At 34.3% G+C, this 25,974-nt stretch overlaps 1 protein-coding gene across 10 annotated transcripts in view; it reads right to left on the bottom strand.

Annotated features, from left to right (window-relative positions):
* The window catches only part of LOC136838776 (cell adhesion molecule Dscam1-like), a 470,432-nt gene that overhangs the window by 179,951 nt on the left and 264,507 nt on the right, over positions 1-25,974 (bottom strand). For all 10 annotated transcript variants that reach the window (XM_067104281.1, XM_067104287.1, XM_067104284.1 and 7 more), the window contains exon 4: positions 1,535-1,730. In XM_067104281.1, the coding sequence (XP_066960382.1) occupies positions 1,535-1,730 (196 nt within the window). The remainder of the gene's footprint in view (positions 1-1,534; positions 1,731-25,974) is intronic.

The following is a 25,974-nucleotide window of genomic DNA, read 5'->3' as shown; positions in this document are numbered from 1 at the left end:
TCGGCAACAGAAAGTGAAAAAAAATAAAGAAATGTATTTGTAAGACATTTACCGAACACTCTCTCAAAATAGCCAAAAAATTCGAAAGAAACGCATGGCATTCAGTGCCAATACTATCTACCCATCAAGGATTCAGCAGCTAGATGAAACAGGTTGAGTATCAGAAGAAACGAGAGATATAAAAACGAAGCAAACTTATCCTAGCTGAAACGTAGCAACGAAGAGCCTACAGCTTCGCGACTCATTTAATAACCATGTGACAACGGATTTTAACAGCGCGGGTCACCCGAAAGCGTGTAAGAGCCAGAGTTTGGGAATTGCTCTTAAAATATTAAATGGTTTTGCGCGCCCGGCCTTGTCACGGTAAACATGTACTCTGACAAACACAACACGGCACTTAGTGTGTCCATATGAGTTTACGAATGTCGCGTTTGTTTCCCTGAATACCTTTATACGGCTGGATGGAGAGCCAAATGCCCCATCATTCTTTTAAGCGGTTTCATGCTCGGCATGAAAATCCCTCTGCTGGAAGTGATTTGAAGGTAACCAGATGAACTGAACCGACAGTGTCTATATACATAAGCACAAACACACACACATATAAAAAAATATATATATATATATATATATATATATATATATATATATATATATATATATATATATATATATATATATATATATATTACTCTGAGATGGGACTTATATATTTATTGTTGCCAGTAAGAAAATTTAGGACTGCGCGTAAATCCTGATCGGTATTAAAGAATGACTGATTCATAGTGGTATACTATGAATTTCTACCACTATGTATCAGTCCTTTAATGGCTTAGCAATAAGGCTGAAACTGGTCGAGGTTAACGCCCAGTCTTTAATTTTCCCAGTGGTAATGATTATACACACATATATATATATATATATATATATATATATATATATATATATATATATATATATATATATGTATATATATATATATATATATATATATATATATATATATATATATATATACCGTATATTCATATAAATATATATTATACAGTATACGTATATATATTTGATATATAATATATACATTTATAAATATAAATACATATATATATATATATATATATATATATATATATATATATATATATATATATATATATATTTTTTATCATACTGTCGTGATTCATATATTATACAAATGTCCTTTAATATATAATTCGCTCTATATAAATAATATATTTTCATTTATGAAAAATATTATTTCCGATAGAGCGAATCGGATATTAACAGACATTTGTAGTTTATAATATATATATATATATATATATATATATATATATATATATATATATATATATATTTATATATATATATATATATATATATATAAATATTATATAATTATATATAATTTATAAATATATATACATATATAGTACATAATAAGTAAATGCAACATGCAAAAGTATTACCACGAAAATTCCACTCATTACCCGGAGACAATTAAAAAACAAAAAACCAACAAGCAATTTTTACTTACCAGCTCGCACGTGAACCGGGCGCGACAGAATGGTACCAGCCGAGGAAGAGGCACGACAGGAGTAGGTGGCGGCGTGCACAACTGCCGTGTAGGCGTATGGGGGAAACGGCAAAAACTGCAAGGAGCCATTTGTATGCACGACTCGCACGTCCGCCACCTCGGTCACTACTTCGCCCCCTGTCAGCCATTCGACTCGCTGGAAGAAGAAGAAAGAGGAAAAAATTAAGTCTGAAAGAATATAGTAATTTTGCTTTTTGCTATTTTCACACATTTTCAATAACTCTGCATCTAAAGAATCGAAGTTAGCAACCTGGAAGTAATTTTTGCTTTGCCATTTCAACATTTTTCAATAACTGCATTCAATGAATCGAAGTTAGCAACCTATACGGAATTTTGTTATTTTAATATTTTGAACTAACATTGCATTTAAAGAACCGAAATTAACAGTTTATTACTAATTTTGCTCTGCTATTTCAATATTTTTAACTAGCTACTGTGCATTCAAAGAATCGAAGTTAGCAACTTATAAAGAATTTTGTTATTTTAATATTCTTAACTAATTTTGCATTTCAAGAACCGAAGTTAACAATTTATTAGGAATTTTGATCTGCTATTTTAATATTTTTAACTAACTACATTCAAAGAATCGAAATTAGCAACTTATAAGGCATTTTGCTATTTTAATCTTTTCAACACACTCTGCTTTTAAAGAATCGAAGTTAGCAACTTATTAGTAATTTTGCTTTGCTATTTTATTATTTTTTTTAACTAACTCTACATTCACAGTTACATAACAGTTGTTATATTACTGAGCATCATTTTTAAGCAAAATTTATGCAAGTAACAAACAAGACCCACAGATATGATAAATGTATACCATGTTGTATTTTTATTATATTAAAGAGAGTATATGAATGGATCTTGAAGAAACACAGCTGAAACAGAACAATATCATAAATGATTAAATAAAATTATTTCCACATCCCTTAACAATACAGGCATGACAGCATTTGCTTGAGAGAGAGAGAGAGAGAGAGAGAGAGAGAGAGAGAGAGAGAGAGAGAGAGAGAGAGAGAGAGAGAGAAAAAGAGACTTCTAAAATCATTACAGGAAGAAAGTCAGAATTTATGCAAATTGCTTGGGCTTTCCTCTCTCAAAACCAACATTAAGTTGCATGCAACTTGAAGAATGGACGACGAAAATGTATTTTGCATTTACACAGCCCCATTACTCCTGAGGGGGAGGGGGAGGGGAGGGGGAGGTAGAACTCTAAACTAACCTTTCAAAACTTCTACATTTCTGCAACTCACGCAGTTGTAGCAGAACTACAATTTGTTACGGAAATGTGAAAAAATGAGGTAAAAATACTCTACAAATACACAATTTCTTCTAAACAACCATGGCTAAATTGTGCAGTTACATTAAAAAGGTAAAACACGCTCATATATTTCTAAATATATATATATATATATATATATATATATATATATATATATATATATATATATATATATATATATACATATATATACATATATATATATATATATATATATATATATATATATATATATACATACATATACATATATATATATATATATACATATTTATATATACATATATATATATATACAGTATATAATATATATATATATATATACATATATATATATATATATATATATATATATATATATATATATATATATATATATATATATATATATATATATATATATATATATATATATATATATACATATATATATATATATATATATATATATATATATATATATATATATATATATATATATATATATATATATATATATATATATAAAGGAAGACAAAGCATCGCGTCAAATAAAAATACCTCCACACGGCCGCCGGCAAAAAATCCGAGTCAAAATCTTTGTACACATAAATGCAACTGCATGAAGAGGTTTATTTTTGGAATTCTGAAAGGAATAAAATAAGAAGCAAGTTTTCTCCTCTCGGAGATAGGCTCGTTGACTCCACAACCTACTTCCTCGTGTTTACAATGTGAGAGAGAGAGAGAGAGAGAGAGAGAGAGAGAGAGAGAGAGAGAGAGAGAGAGAGAGAGAGAGAGAGGATGGCACGTTGTTGGAATGTTGGATACGGTAGGAAATACAAATAGTCAGTGTTCCGACATTTTTCTTTAAAGTTATATAGATGTTATTTTCCTTCTCAGCCATTGTATGCTCAAGCCGAGACGCCTGGCTCAAAGAAGACGGCAAGGGGTGTCAGGATTTACACACAGACGTTTGTCAACAGCGCATCATAAAAATATTAGGCGCGGTAAGTAAGCCCAATGTACTGACTTAATTATGCGCACGGAATCACATGCATGCATCCTCTGCATTAATATTTACGAAAGTTGAATAGTTTTTTATTTTTTATTTTCGAGTTTGAATGATGCACACATACATGCATATATATAAATTTATACATATACATATATATTATATATAATTATATACTGTATATGTATATATACACATATATATATGTATATATATATATATATATATATATATATATATATATATACTGTATATATATATATACTGTATATATAAATATATATGTAAATATATATATATATATATATATATATATATATATATATATATATATATATATATATATATATATATATATATATATATATATATATATATATGTATGTGTGTATATGTGTGTGTGTGTGTGTGTGTGTGTGTATCAAAAACACTTTCCCGTGCCGCTAACGATGCAGACGTACACGGACATTCACAACTGCGTGTGTGAACGCCCAAACAAATATTTAAACACTCTCATTCACAATAATTCAATTGATTTCGGCGGTTTAATAATAATAAAATAAAATTTTGGCAAACTGCCTCCACTCCACCAATGAATTCCCATAACCTTTGGGACGAACCAATGAATCGGAATAAAAATATTATTTATTAAGCGCGATGAAACGCGTCAATAAAGAAAGTTTTTGGGGAATGCAAAATAAAGGACTGGAATCTCTATCAAAATATTGTACTGCGGGGAAAAACGTGGCCCACTAAAACAATGTTTCCAGGAATGCCAGCGGTATTCACACTTCCCCAAATAAAAGTTGACCAACTGTGATTTTCCCGGGCGTATTTTTCTGAAGTAAACAAGTACCAGTACAAAGGCGACAGTGATGAGACCAACAGATCATAAGCGCTTCGATGACTTATAAAAATCGTTTGGGTTAATGGCATCCAGACTGACGAATAGAGCTTAAATCCTTTCAACCTTCGATATTTGGTAAAGTATATACTACTGCTCCCGAGTTCTTCACAATCTTTAAAAAAGAGAAAAAGAAAGGTACCTTCAGCCACATGAAAATCTTTTTCGTGCCAGCACATCACATGCTTTTGTTTTCAGGCCGAAGGGCGGTGTGAAATGGGGAATTTTCTTTAGATTTCTGCCCACTGCCTTTATGGCCGAAATGAAACTTTATTTATATATTTACAAACAATACGCTGTGCACTGCGTATGTGGGTGGTTGACTGTGTGCTTTCGTGTATATTTGTTCGCTAGCTTAAAAACTACCGAAATTCAAAAGATAAAACATCAAATATATGGAAATTCAGAAGGGGAAAATCTTCCAACGAAAAAGCAAAAGATAAAGAGAGAGAGAGAGAGAGAGAGAGAGAGAGAGAGAGAGAGAGAGAGAGAGAGAGAGAGTCTCCCCCCGTATCACTCGGCCACAACAATACCTCCTACAACCTCGGGGCCCCAGCCACAAGACTTCCCCAAAAAGGAGAGAATAAACGACAGGACTGAAACCTTGCCTCTGTTGCCCTCAGAGACACGCACAACAATATCAAAGCCTCGGAAGAATGGTGCGGACATTCCCATCAATTATTTATGGAGATAAATGACGGTCGGCTTGGCCTAACACAACTAACATTCCACTAGACCTAAAGTCCCGAATGAACGACACAGACTTACACAAACACATGCATAAGTAACGCGACATACACATACAAACAAGTGCGCAGCGTTCGACAGCTGTCCAAGCCTCCCGTAGCCTTTTAAACATTCATCAGCTCAAGGCGTCGTGAACACCTTATGAAATCAAAAGGCTCGATGTCAAGACTTCCGAACTCTCTTGATTGACTTTTATTAATGCTGGACGTTGGGTTTCTGTTTTGATGGATGTAAATATAAGGGACGTAGCATGAGAGTGAAAAGGCAAATATATATCTATAAACGTCGCAAATAATATATGATTTAATTGTGTAGGCATAAAATTACTTCCCATATTTTGTTAAGATTGTTTCTAAATTGCATACAATAGTTTACAACAATTTTATATTGATTTCTTTTAAATTCATTTATTTTACATCATTTTCAAAACCTGGAGAGAGAGAGAGAGAGAGAGAGAGAGAGAGAGAGAGAGAGAGAATTATATATAAGTTTGTTCAATGAAGTTTTCCTATTCACAGTGGTATGGAAATTCTAATATTCCACTTCAACGTATTTGTACTTAAATGGAAAAACAGAAGCAGTCTAATGGTAGCTTCAGCATTGATTTATAAGGATGAAATGGACATCTTCATTTATTAATCAACTCATGTGGACGAAAACACAAAGTATTTGTGTAAATTATTAAAATTATCAGATTTCTTGAAAACACAAATGTAAAACATAGCTGGTAAAAACAAAACGTGTGTACAAACGCATACGCAATATACAATGTGTATGTATATATATATATATATATATATATATATATATATATATATATATATATATATATATATATATATATATATATATATATATATATATATATATAAATATATGATATTCCATAATATATAAAAATATATATATATATTTTCCTGTAATGTTCCACAATGTAATATGAATATGTCTTTTCCTGTAATACCACAGTGTAATATGAATATATATATATATATATATATATATATATATATATATATATATATATATATATATATATATATATATATATATAAATTATATATGTGTGTGTGTGTGCTTGGTAACAGCCTTGCCTCTTTAATGAGCCCTAAGTTCGATCCCGGGCTAGAACAGAAGCAATTTATGATTTTCCGTAAAAAAAATCCACTCCACTCTTGCTGGCCTAAGCAGTGAACTGTATATCAGTTAGATAATTAAATACTGTGATCACAATCAAGGAAGATTCAGAATGACCTGGGGTGGCAACTTCATCCCAAAATCTTGCCTGAGAACCGAAGGGCATTACCTCCAAAAGGGGAAAAGGGGTATAGATGAGAAAAAATTATATTCGTGAAAGTGTAATTGTGTTCCGTAGCTGTGTATGCATATTTACATAAGCTCTTGTAGTCTTTTCATCCACTGCAAGCCAACTCTATACGATTTCCCATTGTTCTTTTTTCCTCTCAACTGGAAATCTTTCACGCTTCATTATAAAATATGGGAGATAAATTCGGTACTCGTCCCCTTGGGCTTCCGTCAGATTACCTCTTTCTCTGTCCCATATAGTGTCAAATAAGGTTCCGCGGCAACCTTCTGGCCAGCTTATAAGACGGGAATGCTCGCCAAAGTTCTGCCTAAATTATGTAAGGAGTTTTCACTATATATCTAAACTAACTCCTGAACTTGTGCGAGGGGTGTGTGCATTTTGAGCATTCGCCGGGATTCATAACAATGTGAAAGTTCTCCTTAAGTAGCGTTCAATCACCCCCTGTTCTCTATAAGAGGTTCCTGGAGGACTTCGCCCTCAGACTTCCCTTGTTAAGAGCCATACCAGATGCCCTTTCCCTTCTGAAAAGCGCCTCGTTATGGAATATGTGGTTGTTAGTCTAAGACTTACTTCCCTTAGCAGTCTCCTTTATCCTGCTGGCGTCTGTTTCCAATGATGGTTTATAAGCGCCTGCTAACAAGGACAAATGCCCACCCGTCAATAATTGTTACTTACCTTTTCCACCCACCTTTCTTTTTTTGGCCAAAAAATTTTTGTCCTTTGTTATACCCTTGGCAAATTTTATGAAGGAATAAGATGAAAGGTATTCTGCTAAATACATTCTTCTTGCGCTATTCTAGAAGCGTCATGTGTCATAAAAACCCGTTATTACGATTTCAGCTTCCATATGGGCCCATAAATCTATTTTAAAACTGCTGTGAACCTCACGTCACAATCATGATACTGAATTGCTAAAAATGTAAAAACTGCACATATTTCCTTAATGTTGCTTCTGAATGTCAGAGAGAGAGAGAGAGAGAGAGAGAGAGAGAGAGAGAGAGAGAGAGAGAGAGAGAGAATTTCATGGAAATGGGACTTTTCATTTGTATCTCTGATGAAAGGTCATCGACTCATTCGCTACACGACCGCCTTAAAAATCAATGAAGTTAGACCAGGATGGTGCTCTAAATTACTCATAAAACTCACACGTTATGTGAGGTCACTCATATCCCGCAGTGTTCTTATAAGTATACGTTTAAAAAAGCTACCCTCTTACGGTTACTTATGTGTTAATGGACTAATAATTCAAGAACGACATAACTATAGAGTAGAAAGACAACCGTGCAATCATAAAACATATACATAGCACTCATTAAATTTTGCGTTATAGTAAGCTGTTTCTCATTATATACGATGTAATGAATGCAAACATTTCTTTCACCAAGCTTAAAAGGCAATAAAACGTATTGCTATACCCAAGTTCTTGTAAAAGAATATATAAATTTTTTATTTTGTGAATCTGTTATACCGTAGCGCGCATCTGAGCACTTCTCTGGCTGTCTGTCTGCATATATATATATATATATATATATATATATATATATATATATATATATATATATATATAAATATATATGTATATATATACATACATAAATATATATGTATATATATATATATATATATATATATATATATATATATATATATATATATATATATATATATATATATGATCCTTAAAACATCTCTCCCAAACACTACTTTAAATGTAGATAAATACAGCTGCTCCTGCTAAAAACGACGAGCTAAATTTACAAATACATGCAAGAGCTTGCATAAAACATACACTTTGAACACAAAAAATTCTCATGGGTAAAACCCTTTGCACACATTCAATGCCGTATAAATATTTTAAGGGTGCATAGTTTTTTCTTGTTCAAAGAAAACTTTCACTAATCTCACACACAGCAATATACATACATACATAAACAACACACGCACACTCACACACATATATATATATATATACTCATGTATCTATATACATACATACACACATATATATATATAGATAGATAGATAGATAGATTAATAGATTGATAGATATGTATATGTATGTGCCCGACCTAGTTAAGAAATTTGCATATCTGTCCATGCGAATGTATCCCCATTCAATACGGATTTCTGCTTCAAACCCAACAACGAGCCTTGAGGTTAAACACTGAGAAATACACGAACACGACGACTGCTGGTGCGCGCGCGTGAGTATAAACATCTATAATATAATATATATTCGGAAAGCAGGAAAGGCCGAATTTATACGATCACCCGGTGAAAAATCCCCCAATGAAATAAGTGAGCGATAAATTGCCGGGCGACGCAAGCCTTCGTTTGTAATGCGTGTAAGGCAGTAAAACCAAAGACCTGACCACTAAATAAAAGCCTTAATGGATTTATGGAGTTATACTATTAACCTCCAGATAAATGTTGAGGCCAAAGGAATTGATGCTGTGCAATTTAAAGGCTCGGGAGCGCGCCTGGCGAGAGTGGATGGATGGGAATCTGTTTCCCGATATTTACTTCTTTCTTTACTTTTATAGCTGGATATTGAAGTCTGTCTTTACTACAGGCAATGATAACCATTTCTCTTCACACTGCCTTTTACCCTTTACTGGGAGGCTTCAGGTGTTACTCTTCTGATTGTAAGGAACTGGTATTCGGGAATTAGCATGCTGGCCCCATAGCCTTGCCTCGGTGGCTAAAGGACATTTATCAACAGAAATATATATATATATATATATATATATATATATATATATATATATATATATATATATATATATATATATATATATACATATATATATATATAAAATAATACATACATAAATACATACATACATATATATATATATATATATATATATATATATATATATATATATATATATATATATATATATATATATATGTTGCTGTTGATAAATGTCTCTTTAGGGACTGAGGCAATGCTATGGGGCCAGCATGCTAATTCCTGAATATCAGTTCCTTACAGTCAAAAGAGTAACACCTGAAGCCTCCCATTGCTTGAGATTTCAGTGTAAATGGAAATGTTAGGTAATCTCTGCTTTTTCTTGCTGAATCCAAAAAGAAACCTCTTTCAGAAAACTCCCCAGCAGCATGTTTGTCACATCAAAATTAAACGAAGATGGCTAGAAGACAGCACAAGAGATCCCTTTATATACGCTGGGCATTTCAACTGAATTACAAAAGGGTTCTCTCATTCTCCAGATACGCTGAAACGCATGCTATCTATGTGACTTAATTACCTAATCAACTACATGACCTCAGTGTAATTAGACCTTATGTGAAGGGTGTTTAAGATTGACTGTTATAACTCACCAACATGTATCCCCTATAGCAAAGGGAACAAAATCCTAGAAGAGGGATCTACATCCTGCTAATGCAGATCTAGAATTAAAGGTTAACAATGTTTGTAATATAAAAAAAAATCAAGACATGAAATGCTATAGACTCCTAGGGCAGGGTTTAAAACCATCCCACAGCAGGACCGAGCACGACATTCCAGAGTTGTCCCGATATGATACCGATGACTTATCTTACATCCAACATACATTGACATGTTATTCCTGGTTTCGGAAATTCATACAAAGCCTTTGCAATGAATCGTATATCAGTGCAAATCAGACCATTTGTCAACGCCATCTTCAGAACCATTTGTATCAAGACGTCCAACTGTAGCTACCTTGCAGCGCGTGCTAAACATTTTTTTTAATTCATGTTGTTGAATGTGAAATGATGGATGGTTAGGAAAAAGTAGATTCCGAACAAAATATATCTAGCATCTGTTTATATCGGTGACAGATATACAGTACATGACTATACTACTACACAGATTAAAGTGCATAGCGCATGAAGCAATTGTATTTCAAAATAAACATGATTCTGTTTATTGGTCAGCATAATCACCTTTTACAGGCTTTTATGCCAAAGACCCTCTTGACCTTATTTTGATGCGTTAACATAATGGAAGAAAAAAAATGTTCATATAAAAAAAAGGGAATATAAAAAAAAACTCAGCAAAAAAGAGCATAAAAGTAAAAAACCGTAGTCATAAAATGAGAGAGTGCGGATTCTGATGTGGAGCCTACGACGATACACTTTATAAGCCGATACGAACAGAGTAGATCAAGCTCACGTAAATGGAAATCAATTGAAATCTGATTTATGAAGAGCTGGAAATTGTTTTTGGATTTTTGAGCAACAATACGAGTTTTACCTTGCCGTAGTTTACCAAAGCGCTGCGCAGTCGGAAAAAATATCGCTGCAATATAACTCAAAAAGAGAGAGAGAAAAAAACACCATAGAGCCGTTCACTCTCAGTGATTTCATTTCTCTCGTCCTGTTCGCTAGTTCAAATTTCCCTTTTGCTTGGGCATTCTTTCCTTTGATTTAGAGAATAGCCGTGTTGCTCTGAGTAGATTTAATGAGCTCGTGTATTTTTAGTGAGTGAATCTTCGATCATTCATTCGCGGATATACCAGCTTCTGTTATGACGTCCAGATTCTGATTTTTCAGCGGCTTTGAATTTGAACTATCATCACCTCTGCCAGTACTGGAGGTAGTTGTGGTAGTAGTAGGAAGACGAAATATTGGTAGTAGTAACAACAGTGGCAGTAGTAGTAGCAGCAGTAGTAAAACAAAGCACACATACAAACAAACATACACAAACACGCACACAACATTCATGTCTCTAGGGAAAAACGAACGAAACTTTGTCAACAGATTCGAACAAATATCTAATTATTTATCTATGCGACAGACTGGTTTTACTAATCAAACATCTTGTGTTAAAAGCAGGATATTCAACAAAGCAATACAATACTGATCTATACACACACACACACACACAAACACACACACAAGAGGAAGAAAGGTGAACCAGAACAGAGAGAGAGAGAGAGAGAGAGAGAGAGAGAGAGAGAGAGAGAGAGAGAGAGAGAGAGAGAGAGAGCAAATGAATAGCAGCGGCAAAAGTAAGCGGTTCATCTTCTATTCTAGCCCGTGAAATATGGAGAGACGTCAGGAAAGGGAGAGACATTTCCCCATCGTAGGATTTCTTTGCATAATTCACACCGGACTGACGCATACTCCATCCAGGGAGAGAATTTCTCTCAAATCCGCCGGGTTCCTTTGGTCCCTCCGTTATGACGCCTCTTCGGCCTTTTTTTTATGCAGGAAGGAATTACATATCGTGACTCTTAACTGCAAAGTGCCTCTTTCTATTTCACAATTACTTCTTAATTACTCTTCTCTGACAGCTTGTTTGTTATTCACATCATTATTTTGAATGAAAAACGCTAGACTATCACTTTAGTTAATCACTTCATTTCTTTTTATGTTAGAGTGAGAAATATAATAAATACATACCAATAAACATTTGTAAGCTTATACTATACAGTATTTATACATATATAATCATTAGCTACATTTCTCATTTATCCAGATGTCTAAATATAAACTATCAGTCCCGGCATATATATATATATATATATATATATATGTATATATATATATATATATATATATATATATATATATATATATATATATATATATAATATATATATATATATATATATATATATAATATATATATATATATATATATATATATATATATATATATATATATATATATATATATATATATATATACACACACATATATACACACACACTATTAAAGCAAACAAATATGAACAATATCTTTTCTTAACTTAACGAATCCGAGTTAATAGTAAAAATCATATGACAATGGATAACACATTAACGCAAAAAGCTTGAACAACAGAAGAAAAGAGACCGCCTGGGCAATCTTATGGATATGTCAGGAGAACTGCAGTTGGAAACAAAATTGCAATACACAACGAGGTCCTCGGGAAAAATTCTAATCAAGGCGGAGACTGCAATAACCTCGAAAATCACATTATTTTGTTACACCACACCTGATCTGGAACCTCACAGCCAGCTGCGAGGCAAATCTAACTTAACATTCTGTGCTTTCGTCTTGGAATTAAAGACCTTCGTGCAGGGAAACTTAATTCTGGGGTAAGGTTAAGAGACAAAAATAAATTAAATAAGTAAATAAAAGCGAGGGAGTCGAAGCAACCCGGTTCTCTGAGGTGTAGACGATATCACGAGAAATAATACCAGAGGTGACATTTTATTTAATAAGAATATAAGGAACACGATTCTCTTGGTCTTCAGCGATCACACCTTTGGTAACCTTTTATTTGATTTGAAAACAAAGTTTGTATTATTTGATCAGGCGTGTATCTCACGAAAAATAAAATCTAAAAGTCATGTACGATTTTATTAAAAACAGACAGAACAGAGAAGGCTTAAGGTAATGGAATTTATAACAAATCTGTTCCGCGAAGTAACAGCTAATAACACATTCCCAGGAAATCTGGAGTACTTGCGAAGATCTTCATATCGAGCAAAAGCTATCACTGATATTTCAGAGCCGACGGAATATCTGGAGAAATTGAATGTCTCCTCCAGAATTAGTAAAATATTTTTTCGCCACGTTCCCTCCTCAGAAGCTCCCAGCGATCTGAGGGAGAACCAATATCCAAAAGTGAAAATGACAAAAGTAATGTCGCTAAAAGGAACGGAACAGGTATCCGCATGTTAATAAAAGAATTTTTTCAATCTTGTTTCAGCATATTGCGCCCCAAAAATTTCCTAAAAAACCGTACGTACGTGAATATTATAATATTAATTATTTTATGACCATTAAAACCTTATTACCAAAAACATAATGAATAAAAAAAGTCTTCTGCTTTTGCAAAATATAGCATTACCGAAAATCGAGTTCATTTAATTTGCAGGAAACATAGGGAAATGGCACAGAATAAGCTGCTTATTTTGAGAAGTAAAGTAGTGTGATATTATATTCCAACAGAACAATTCCCTCAGTACCTGACTAAATCATGATGCAATTTCCATAAAACAATATAACAAGATTTATTTTACAAATTTCCATACTGTATTTCATCAGCATCCAATTCTGGTGTCAATTAACAATATTTTGTTACCACCAGCAAAGTGAAGAATGAATCAAGTTTGGTAACTCATATTTTGTTAGACATTAGGATGAAGATTTATACCTCTAAACTTCGCCAGAGTTTGAGTATTGGGATAAGTACACATCTTTTCCCCTGGATGCCTTTTCCCTTTTATGAAAGGGGGAGGGGGGCTCAATGTATTAACCTTAGTTTGCCAGCAAGGCTTTTGGGATGATGTTGCTAGCTTTGTGCTCTTCTACCAACCATACCTTACTGATTACCATGTACATAATTCATTGCTTAGGTAGGAGGCCAAATGGAATTTTTTATTTCCAGGAAACGAACCTAAACAATACAATGGCTGGGTCTCGAAAGTCTAGCTGGTAAAAACCGGCTGGCAACCACCTGACTATGGGGATTATATATCCAATCCAATCTCTCTCTCTCTCTCTCTCTCTCTCTCTCTCTCTCTCTCTCTCTCTCTCTATATATATATATATATATATATATATATATAAATGTATACATACATATATATATGAATATATATATGTACATGTATATATACATAAATATATAATGTATACATATACATATATATATAATACATATATATATATATGTATTTGTATATATGCATAAATATATATATATATATACTGTACATATGCAATTTTCACCGTCGCTAATGGGGGTTATCTTTGCAGCTCTCAGCAAGCCTTTTGGGATGAGGATGCTAACCCTACTTAGACGTCAACTGCCGGGTAACTAGTTTACTGCACAAGTCTGAAGGGAATCAGCGTGCCCATCCATCAGTCAGTCTTCAGTCTAAAAGCAGAGGTGGATATCTCCATAACCTTCCCGTCCCAAAGTTGTGAATGTGGATGCGAAAAACCCTGATAATTAAAGAACACGAATGCAAAATATAAGAAGGAGATCATATTACAAGATAATATTACTGTGGTTACATAGATATGCTGTTTAACGATCTGGGTTACTAAGGCGATGAAGCTGGTTAAAAATTAAGTGTATACCTTAGTTTAACCAGACCACTTAGCTGATTAACAGCTCTCCTAGAGAGGGCTGGCCCGAAGGATTAGATTTATTTTACGTGGCTAAGAACCAACTGATTACCTAGCAACGGGACCTACAGCTTATTGTGGAATCCGAACCACAGTATGACGAGAAATGAATTTCTATCACCAGAAATAAATTCCTCTAATTCTTCATTGGCCGGTCGGAGAGTCGAACGCTGGGCCAACAGCGAATAAAGCTGGTACTTAACAAATATCCCACGCGGTTATATAAATGAAAAAGTTATACATTACTTCGTGGCAGATGAAACTCGCTTGTTGTGATGACATCATGATCAGCTAAAGGGCACTTTCAATCGTACTTTCTACGACTTTGCAGTATTTTAAAGGGGCTACCTTTCCTCAGTCAAATCTCCTATCTCTAGCAGCTTTAACAAAGGCATACTACCAGCGGATTCAAAGGCATCGCATTGGGAAGCCGCAGTAAAAAGGATAGAGGTTACGCCGTTGTCTGACAGTTTCCGACGTCTGTTCATTTAGTTTGTGTCCTGGCAAGCAACAGCAATGTAAGCCAGGACTGGGTATTGGTAAATTATCACACAGTTAATAGCGATTATTATACGTATATTCTTCTAGCCAATACTTGTCTCGGAATGGTTACTCCGCGCCTCTTTTCTTACTGTTTAGCAAAATGAAGGAAGATGACATTAAAGCCGCTGTGTTAAGTGGATATGTAATAGTACAGTAGAGTACTTACTTTACACTAGGAAATTCATTCATGTCTAAAGGAACAAACACGTCCTCGAAGAAGACACAAGAGTGATTCGCACCTTCTCTTAATTTTACCATAATTCTCAATTTTCGAGAGCGTGTTTCTCTCTGCAGTAGTCAATGGACTGGACAACGAAACGTACCAGTGTGCCTCACAGATTAACAAGAAGATAAAATTAGTGGGGCTCTAATTCAGAATGAGTCAGCAAAACTCTATCTTGGAAAATGGACAACTATATGAATCGGGCAAAACTGAGGCAGGGCGTAATTGTCAGAATTTTGGTAGAGAAAAGAAAACAGTTAGTGGACATCCCTAAGCGCGAAAGTATAATGTACATGACATTTTTTGAACTTCAGGCATAAAAAAGCCTCCATATAAATGGACAGTGCTTATTTTTATTTTTATCGCATCCTCAAAAGAAAAATAAAATAAAAAAAATCGTAATGTATAGATGTTGTTTCATCACCGATTTTAAAATTAAACATTCAACTTACGCGATGTATTTTTATGCGCTAAGTCCTGTTCCTCAAAAAGACCGTAAGAAAAAAACATTGATTTATCGAAATTGGATCCTGTACTTCAGAGGTCGGTCTTTGAATTCTCAAATAGCTTTTTTCTTAGACTCTCTCTCTCTCTCTCTCTCTCTCTCTCTCTCTCTCTCTCTCTCTCTCTCTCTCTCAAGGGTTTACCTAAGAACGAAATATGCTTTTAAATTTAGCTGCAGAAAGTAGTCATAAAAATATTTTCATCTGTATCGCAAGGATACCATGTAAATTGAAAACACTAACAAACACACGCACATACATGTACGTACAAGCGATAAAATATGCAAAACAAACAAAAATCTGTAAAAACAAAAACAAAAGCGATACTTGAACCAGGAAAACTTGAAGAATGATATATCCAAAGAGCGTCTTCCAGATACTGAAAAAGCACAATATGATTTTCAATACACGCAATTAACGGATAAGAAAAAAAAAAAAAAAACTACGATACATTTCGTTAAAAAACTGACTGCGATTCTATCTTGTCTTCGCCAGCCCCTCTCCCTAAAAGACCATATATCAAACATAGAGCTCCTCAACATCCCATAGACTGTAAAGAGGTATCTGTCTACATCCATAACATCTCAGCGTGCCTATCGATTCTCCATTCATTCTCATTTTGGGAGAAGCCAATCCGTGTTGTTGAGCCAAAGGGCAATGGTATGGGGAAACCCAGATAAAAGGCATTAGCTCCTCTCTCTCTCTCTCTCTCTCTCTCTCTCTCTCTCTCTCTCTCTTTTGCTGTTTGATTTGCATCAGTGATTGCTTCATTATCCCACCTCTTTCAGTGTTTTCATAAAGTCTCCACCTCTCCTTATCTATCGTATTTCCACATTATTCTCCCAATAGATCTCTACATTAACTATTCTATATCCTCACTATCTATTTACTCCTTATCTCTCGTATTTCCACATTATTCTTCCCTATAGATCTCAACATCAACTATTCTATATCCTCAATATCTATTTACTCTATGAAGCATAACTGCACGTTCTTGATCGACTCATATTCCTGTAAAAAAATAAGGTGGCAAATCGGTAAAAAAATAACGTTGCATTTGCCACAAAGTCCACAGTGACTAGTGTACAATTGCCCTAATTTCAAGCATATTTACCGTCGGTTTGTTCTGTCCTCTTTGCCCCTCTCATTGCCCGTTTCCCCTCACATCATCTTTCACTTCTCATTTCCCACCTCTCGTCCTCCAGTACAAACAAAGAAGATCCGAGATTAATGACACTTTCATTAATGCGGATTTTGCTTGGTTTATCCTGCAAACTTTGAATGCAGAGTCCACATTAGAATGCTTGCAGTGTTTTTTTATTTTCTCTCTCTCTCTCTCTCTCTCTCTCTCTCTCTCTCTCTCTCTCTCTCTCTCTCTCTCTCTCTCGCGGGACCATCACGGTTATCGAAAGTGTAAGGTTCCCATTCAGCGTTAACTAACTTCATTAATCAAGATTATTGTCACCTGTTGGCTAATCGAGAAACTTATGCGTTTTCATATACCAGCAAGGGGCTGGCAGAATCACGGATCTATTTTTGTTTACTTTTGTAGTCACGACATTTGGCGAATAACGATAGCAGTTAAGCGTTGCACCCGAGGCTTGTTTGACATCAATGCAAATCGTGTGATAAACACAATGGACACAGCAAAGTTCATGCATAATGATTAATGTCTCAGCTGCTGAATCGCAGTTAATGAACATAATTTTTATTTTTTTTCTCTATAAGCAATACTTGCGCGGAAAAAACTACCTTGTTTTATTCGCAACGAGTATATGTAATAATCTGTCCAGATAAGTACTTACGAAAGCAGGAAAACATTTTTACCAAAATGAATAATAAAAGAATTTTCATATTTTGGCATGCACACTGGCGCGCTCAATACACACACACACACACACACACACACACACACATATATATATATATATATATATATATATATATATACAACACATATATTTATATACATACACTTATATATAAGTATGTATGCATGTATAGATACAGATATATATATATATATATATATATATATATATATATATATATATATATATATATATATATATATATATATATATATATATACATATACAGTATATATAAACACAGAATGTCACTGGACCCCAACCAGAGGGTTTATCGCCTTCGCCAGTAAATGCCATCCCGAGGAAAATGTATCATCCTTTCAACAACCTGGATCGGGGAAGTTGCATCCAGTGACCGTCAAAAATACATGAATCCTGACTTACGTGCGAGACACCAGATGGAGATATTACGGGATGTGAAGGGAAGTGGAAAAAGAAACAGCACTGCAAGAACGAGTCCGGGGCGGGGCGGGGGGGACGGGGGCGGGGTTTCCGTCAGGGGTTTCGGGGCGGGGGAATGCCACAGTGGAATGGACGAGTGGTAGGCGTTTCCGTCAGCTGTGGTTTCGGTTTTCGAATTGTTGTCGGAATGCCACAGTGGAATGAAGAAAGGGACCCGAGAAATACGGTTTATGATTATGACACTGACACCTTGTTTTCCTTGGAAGTAAAATAAGGGAACTGAAAAAATAAATATCATGGTTATGACACTGCCACCATGTTTTCCTTGGAAGTGAGTTAAAGGAACTAAAGAAATAAATATCATGGTTATGACACTGACACCTCGCTTCCCTTGGAAGTAAAATAAGGGAACTGAAAAAATAAATATCATGGTTATGATACTGCCACCATGTTTTCCTTGGAAGTAAGTTAAAGGAACTAAAGAAATAAATATCATGGTTATGACACTGACACCTCGTTTCCCTTGGAAGTAAAATAAGGGAACTGAAGAAATAAGTACTATGGTTATGACACTGCCACCATGTTTTCCTTGGAAGTAAAATACGGGAACTGAAGAAATAAATATCATGGTTATGACACTGACACCTCGTTTCCCTTGGAAGTAAATTAAAGGAACCGAAGAAATAAATATCATGGTTATGACACAGAAACCAAGTTTTCCTTGGACGTTTCCCTTGGAAGTTAAAGGAACTAAAGAAATAAATATCACTGGTTATGACAAAGGAACTGACACCTATCATGTTTGACCCTCGTTTCCTTGGAAGTAAAATAAGGAACTGAAGAAATAAGTATTATGGTCATGCCACTAACACCATGTTTTCCTTGGAAGTAAGTTAAAGGAACTAAAGAAATAAATATCATGGTTATGACACTGACACCTCGTTTTCCTCGGAAGTAAATTAAAGGAACCGAAGAAATAAATATCATGTTTCCTCGGAAGTAAAATATGGGAACTGAAGAAATAAATATAATGATTATGATACTGACACCATGTTTTCCTTGGAAAGAAAATAAAGGAACTGAAGAAATAAATATTATGGTTATGACACTGACATCTTTTTTTCCTTGGAAATAAAATAAAGGAACTGAAGAAATAAATATTATGGTTATGACACTGACACTTTTTTCCTTGGAAATAAAATAAAGGAACTGATGAAATACATATAATGGTTGTGATACCAACACCATTTCTCCCTTGGAAATAAATATTATGGTTGTGATACTGACACCATGTTTTCTTTGGAAAGTAAATAAATATTATGGTTACAATACTGACATCATGTTTTCTTTGGATGTAAAATAAAGGAAGTGAAGAAATACATATAATGGTTATGAGACGACACCATTATTTCCTTGGAAATAGGTAAGGAACTGAATTAACTGATATTATGAATATGGCAATAATACCTTGTTTTCTTAAAAATAAAATCCAAGGACACAACTTGCAAGACATAAAACATTTACGATTTTAAATAATGAATGCATTATTGTTTCTTGTTATAAATATAAGGGTATAGACAAGCCTCATAACAAAGCATTTAGCGTCTACTTAGAATATAAACAAAAGACCACCTCGAAAGAACATTTTGCAAAGATACTACCAAAAGTTCAAAGGCAAATTTTGAGACCTTAGGTGAACGTTTCTGTCGTCACGTCCACACCACTCTCTGCATTCCCCTAGGTTTAAACTTAAGGTCAACTGATTTGACCTACCCGCAAGCACATTTACTTCAATGACATGCACATTCTTGCCTTTAAATACCTTTGTTTGCTAAGGAAGTTCGTTGCTACCTAAGAATGTAAGAAAGTTACCACATTTCTGATAATTATTCTTATTTTTTTCTTTGGTATTGACACAGTTGACTGTACTTTTTCCTAATTTCTTAGCTATTAACATTATGCTACTTATGTAATTAAAACTATACTAAACAATATTTAGTAGAAACAAAATGCTTTCAAAGGTACTCAACATTCTAAATCGTCTCTCAAAACTAAATCAATAAAGGCATCCAAATCCCCTCTCAAATACAACAAACACCGAAATGAAGACAAGAAGACTGAAATCTCCCCGCCACCAAGACAAGACGGTGACAAACAGGCGCGAAAGGCAGGGAGTCACTTCTGGTGCTAACAACAAAATAAAACCCCACAGGGGAATGACTAACATCATTTAGCGGAGTCACCCCGGCATCCGCGGTGACTCGCGCACTTCGTCTTCATGATTTAAGGGAGAGAGAAAACGGGGACATTAAGAAGGAAGTTGTTGCAGACAGAGCGCAGAAAGGGATTTCTGCCGATATAATTTAGGGATACGAATGGGGTCTAAAAGGACGGAACTGTCATAATTCATTCTGGAGATAAATGCTAAAGCCAAGTTTTAATTCTTTCATATCTAATGACTCTTCTAAATGGAACAAACGCCAATAAAACGGAAGGCTCAGCCTACAATCGTTGTGGAAACTTGGCAAGCGCCATCTTCGACAAATACAGTCGTGGTCATTTGTATTCCACATACATAGAGGTCTGAAGCCTACTAACAACCCCCCATTACTTTCAATAATCATAAAACGTACGAGCTGCCCTCGGTTAGACAAATGCGTCCAAGAGATCGGCAAGCTAAACCAGAGTTTATAGAGTTCCTTCAGTAACTGTAATACAAAGACCCGCTAATGGGAGAGAACCACTGGAAAACTAGAAAGAAGGAATAAGGAATGAGAAAAAAAAATGAAAAGTAATAAACTTCTGTTGAGTATGGAATTGCAAAACATGAAAAGGAAATAAACTTTTGTTTATGTTTAAAAATAATATAGAAACTAAATAACAAAAAATACTATGGAAACAAAACTGTGGTTATACATTATGAAACACATTAAACCGAATTGCCTCTTGAAGGTTTTGATACCACCGCAAGCTTAGTTCTAGAAAGTATACGCTATACAAAACCAGTAAAAAATGCGCCGAAGGTTCTTCAGCGCAATCGAGTTTTCTGTACAGCGTATAATGCTATATGAAACTTTCAGCCACGGCCCATGAGACTCTTAACCGCAGCCCACGAAACTCAGCCACGATCCGGTTGTGGCCTCAGCCACGGCCCATGAAACTCAGACACGATCCGGTGGTGGCCTATGTTGTTGGTACCTATAGCGGTGGCAGAAGTACGATTATGGCTAAATTTAACCATAAATAAAATAAAAACTACTGAGGCTAGAGGGCTGCAATTTGGTATGTTTGATGACTGAAGGGTGGATGCTCAACAAACCAATTTGCGGCCCTCTAGCCTCAGCAGTTTTTAAGATCTGAGGGCGGAGAGAAAAAGTGCAGACGGACAGACAAAGCCGTCACAATAGTTTTCTTTTACATAAAACTAAAACCAATGTTAAAATGCCAAAGAAATGGGAAAAGCAAGTACAGACCATTCATGTCATAAGGGTCAACAACATTGAGAGGGCAATAATACGTTTTTTTTTTTTTTTTACTGTTCGCTGGTGATATAAACAAATGTTAGAAAAAGACGTTTTCACTGACAATGAAGAGAATGATACAAGTTGTTCCGTGAAAGAAAAGCGTAAGAAGTTGAGAGGCAAAAAAAAAAAAAAAAAAATAAAATACAATGAAATCAGTGCTGAGGTCTCAGAAAAAACTGGAAATATATCTCTACCCATTTTATCTATCTGTATCTTCTTGTATGCACGTATGTATGGATGAATGGGATATACAGTAAGTCAAAGCATGTTTAATATACACACGTACATACATATATTTTATATACAAATACAGTACATATATAATTATATATATAATTATATATATATATATATATATATATATATATATATATATATATATATATATATATATATATATATATAGACAATGGCAATCGGTAATCCATATTTTCCCGTTGCATTCCAGGAGTGGCAGGAAAGGTGGTCAGCAAAGATCTTTCTAAAAATGGCAGAAATTTTCGACGGAGGTAATGTACGAATGCAAGACGCACTGGCAAGTCTCCAGCTCTGATGTTAGCGGCTACGATGGAATCGCTGTTCTGGCTTTTATTTTCCTCTTGCAAAAGGAAAAAATTGGGGGGGAAAAATCACGAAAATACACGAACTGGAGAGTGTCAGGACGCTCCCAATAATTCTTAAACTAAAGGGTGGACTGAAACACGCCTTCTGTTCTCGAAGAAGAAGAAGAAGAAGAAGAAGAAGAAGAAGAAGAAGAAGAAGAAGAAGAAGAAGAAGAAGAAGAAGAAGAAGAGCATCGTCTGATTATTTGACTTTTTAAGCATCACTGCTTTCAGACAAAAATGCGTCGAAGCAACGTTCATGGGATTTCAAAGGAATTATTGCGGCATTTATCTTTTTTTCTTAAAAGATATCCTTTCATAAATACCCCTTGATTATTTTATCAAGACATACATGAAGTTCGGAAGACATAATTTCTGTTATTTTAGATCCTTGAACAAAGTTTTTACCCCACACATTATTACCTCAATCCTTGATAAGTATAAAAGAAACAATTTCTCTTGAAATGGTCCTTATGCTTTTTCAGGGAGAGGAAGGCATTCTCTGAAGTCTAATTTTTTACTATCACATTTATATACCCAAAAGAATTGGTTCATCATCATGTAGTTGGGTGATATGAATAATAGATATTTTCCCAAATACCGCTACATTACTTTTGGCATCAAGTGTGACCTAATTCTTTATAACTCTATAATTACCATATGATATTTAAAATGATTCGGGAAAGTTCAGGCCGTCTTTTTTTTCATATAATATCTTTATTTATACTTGCCTACATAATTAAGTGCATCTCAAACAATATACCGAACTCTCCTGCTGAAATAAAATATTTATTTTTCACCAGTAAGATGCTTCCCTTTAAAAGACAAGGCAAGTGGTTGAACCGTTCACTTTCTAACTGTTGAATCAAGGAAACAAATCCATCTGAAACTGTCCTACCCACTTCTGTTTTGAGTGCCTTTGCTATTCTTCAGTGTTAAGACCCTTCCGTTCGAACACCTATTCTAGTCCATATAAACAGATCTTCATCTGCCTCGTCTCCTTCCTCCCACTTAAGAATTCCGAATTACAAGCCCTCTCTATCATTCTACCGTCCTCTATTTTCTCTACATGACCAAACCATCTATCCATATATATTTATATATATATATATATATATATATATATATATATATATATATATATATATATATATATATATATATTGTGTGTGTGTGTTTCTGTGAGGGAAAGGGAGGGCCACTATTGTGAAAGGACGATTTATTTGGAAACCTTTGAACTTTAAAGTATAAGACATTTTTGTTAATATAAATTCCTTCATTTCCTTAGTTAGAACAATAACATTCTAGTGTACACATTACTCACTACTTATGACTGAAAGCAATGGAACACAGGGTATCCATATAACATTTACAGGAAGCCACTTTCTTTCATAGGTCTGTTTACAAACAGCAGTTATTTTGATCCAGAATCACACTCACAGCATCATTGTTCATAGCATTCACCAACACAGAGTATACTGATATTCCAAACGTGGTTCAGGACTAAAATTAAATTGGGAAGAATTTGGTTGATCACCGATTACAGTTCACACATACTATAACGCAGCAACCTAGTTCATTCTTTCACACGGTAATTATTTTCACATACTTCATCCACTACAGTAAATATGCCTATGGAATTTCATTCTGAATTTGCTGAGGTTATGTATAATATATATATATATATATAATATATATATATATTATATTATATATATATATATCATATATATATATATATATAATAATGAAGACAGGAGCAGACACTCAAACAACAGACAAATTGGAGCAACAGAAGGCGTTCTTTCTTCTTATCCATTTATTTTTACGCCGACGTTTCGTATCTCTTGATACATCTTCTAGGCTGAAAAAGCGATGAACTTAAACAGTACTGTGTATTAACACTAAAAGGTATACACATTATATACTATATTAAATGACACTTAAAAGGAAAAAAGGACAACCTTAAAAACACTCATATTTAAAAATATTTTAAAAATATTTTAAAAAGAAAAAGAACAGCAGAAGAAGGCCGGGGCCAATATAAAAAAAAAAATCAAATAAATAAATAAAAAGACACCTACCCACACCGGTAGTGTAAAGCAAACTGATACAGACAAGCAATATGGGGGGCGGGAGTATAAACAAAGAAGTTACAGCAGGTAGTTAAGCGATATGGGTGGAAGCTGATTGGTGATTAAGACGCAGGGACAGTTAATTTAATCATAATGGATTCAAGTAACTCTTCCACGTATCGGGTTCTCCCCACAATACTAAAATCCTTAGCATCTACATGCGTCTTACAAATTTTGCTGTGATTCCTTACATTGGACTGCTCGGGATTGATAATCGACAGCCTGTTCTAAAACTAACTCCTGATGAGAGGAGATTCAAGCCTTGGTACAACTGGAAAGATCACATCTAGTTAATAAATCACACCGGTAAACAAGGGGCTAATTTGTCCTTGAATGGAAAAGAGATGCAATGGTTCGTGGGTTTATTGGGATTAACTTGAGATTGAGAGCGATATTTTTTTTTTTAAAATAAAACAATTGTCCTAACATTTAATATGGTGTTAAGTATATAATGTGTATACCTTTTAGTGTTAATACACAGTACTGTTTAAGTTCATCCTTTTTCAGCCTAGAAGATGTATCAAGAGATACGAAACATAAAAATAAATGGATAAGCCCTTACAAAAACCTCATATATATTATATATATATATATATATATATTTTATATATATAAAAAAATATGGAAAAAGTTAAAAGGTAGGGATTTAATCAAACATAATAAAACAATCTAACTATCTATAGCCCTCATTACTTTTCTCTCTCTCTTCTCTCTCTCTCTCTCTCTCTCTCTCTCTCTTAGAATTTTATCTCTCGTCTGTTAATTCCCTATTCATCGTTAGTTGCCGAGTAAGCAGTTAACTCAATCAGGACTCATCTTTACCCCATGCTGAATACGAATCCTCAATGAGAAGATCCTTCTTCAATGAACCAGGTGAAAATAATTCTGATGGATGAAGGATCTATTGACTCAAAATTAGAAGTTCCCTCCTCCTATCAACACCACCCAGAGGAGGAGGAGGAGGAGGAGGAGGAGGAACAAACATGGGGGACATAAAAACACTGTTAGGGAGTCGACGGAGAGCAGGGCGATGAAAATGGGGACATAAAGTTACCAAGTAAACTGAGAGAGAGAGAGAGAGAGAGAGAGAGAGAGAGAGAGAGAGAGAGAGAGAGAGAGAGAGAGAGGCTGCGAGATGATTGGACCTTTGAATCTCAAATTCTAAACAGCCGGAGGAGAGAGTCCAGAGTAATGAAAGATATCATTAATC

This window comes from Macrobrachium rosenbergii, chromosome 5, assembly GCF_040412425.1.
Source record: "Macrobrachium rosenbergii isolate ZJJX-2024 chromosome 5, ASM4041242v1, whole genome shotgun sequence".
Taxonomy (NCBI): domain Eukaryota; kingdom Metazoa; phylum Arthropoda; class Malacostraca; order Decapoda; family Palaemonidae; genus Macrobrachium; species Macrobrachium rosenbergii.
The sequence above is the reverse complement of the archived record's forward strand: the minus strand, read 5'-3'. Positions and strand labels throughout refer to the sequence as shown.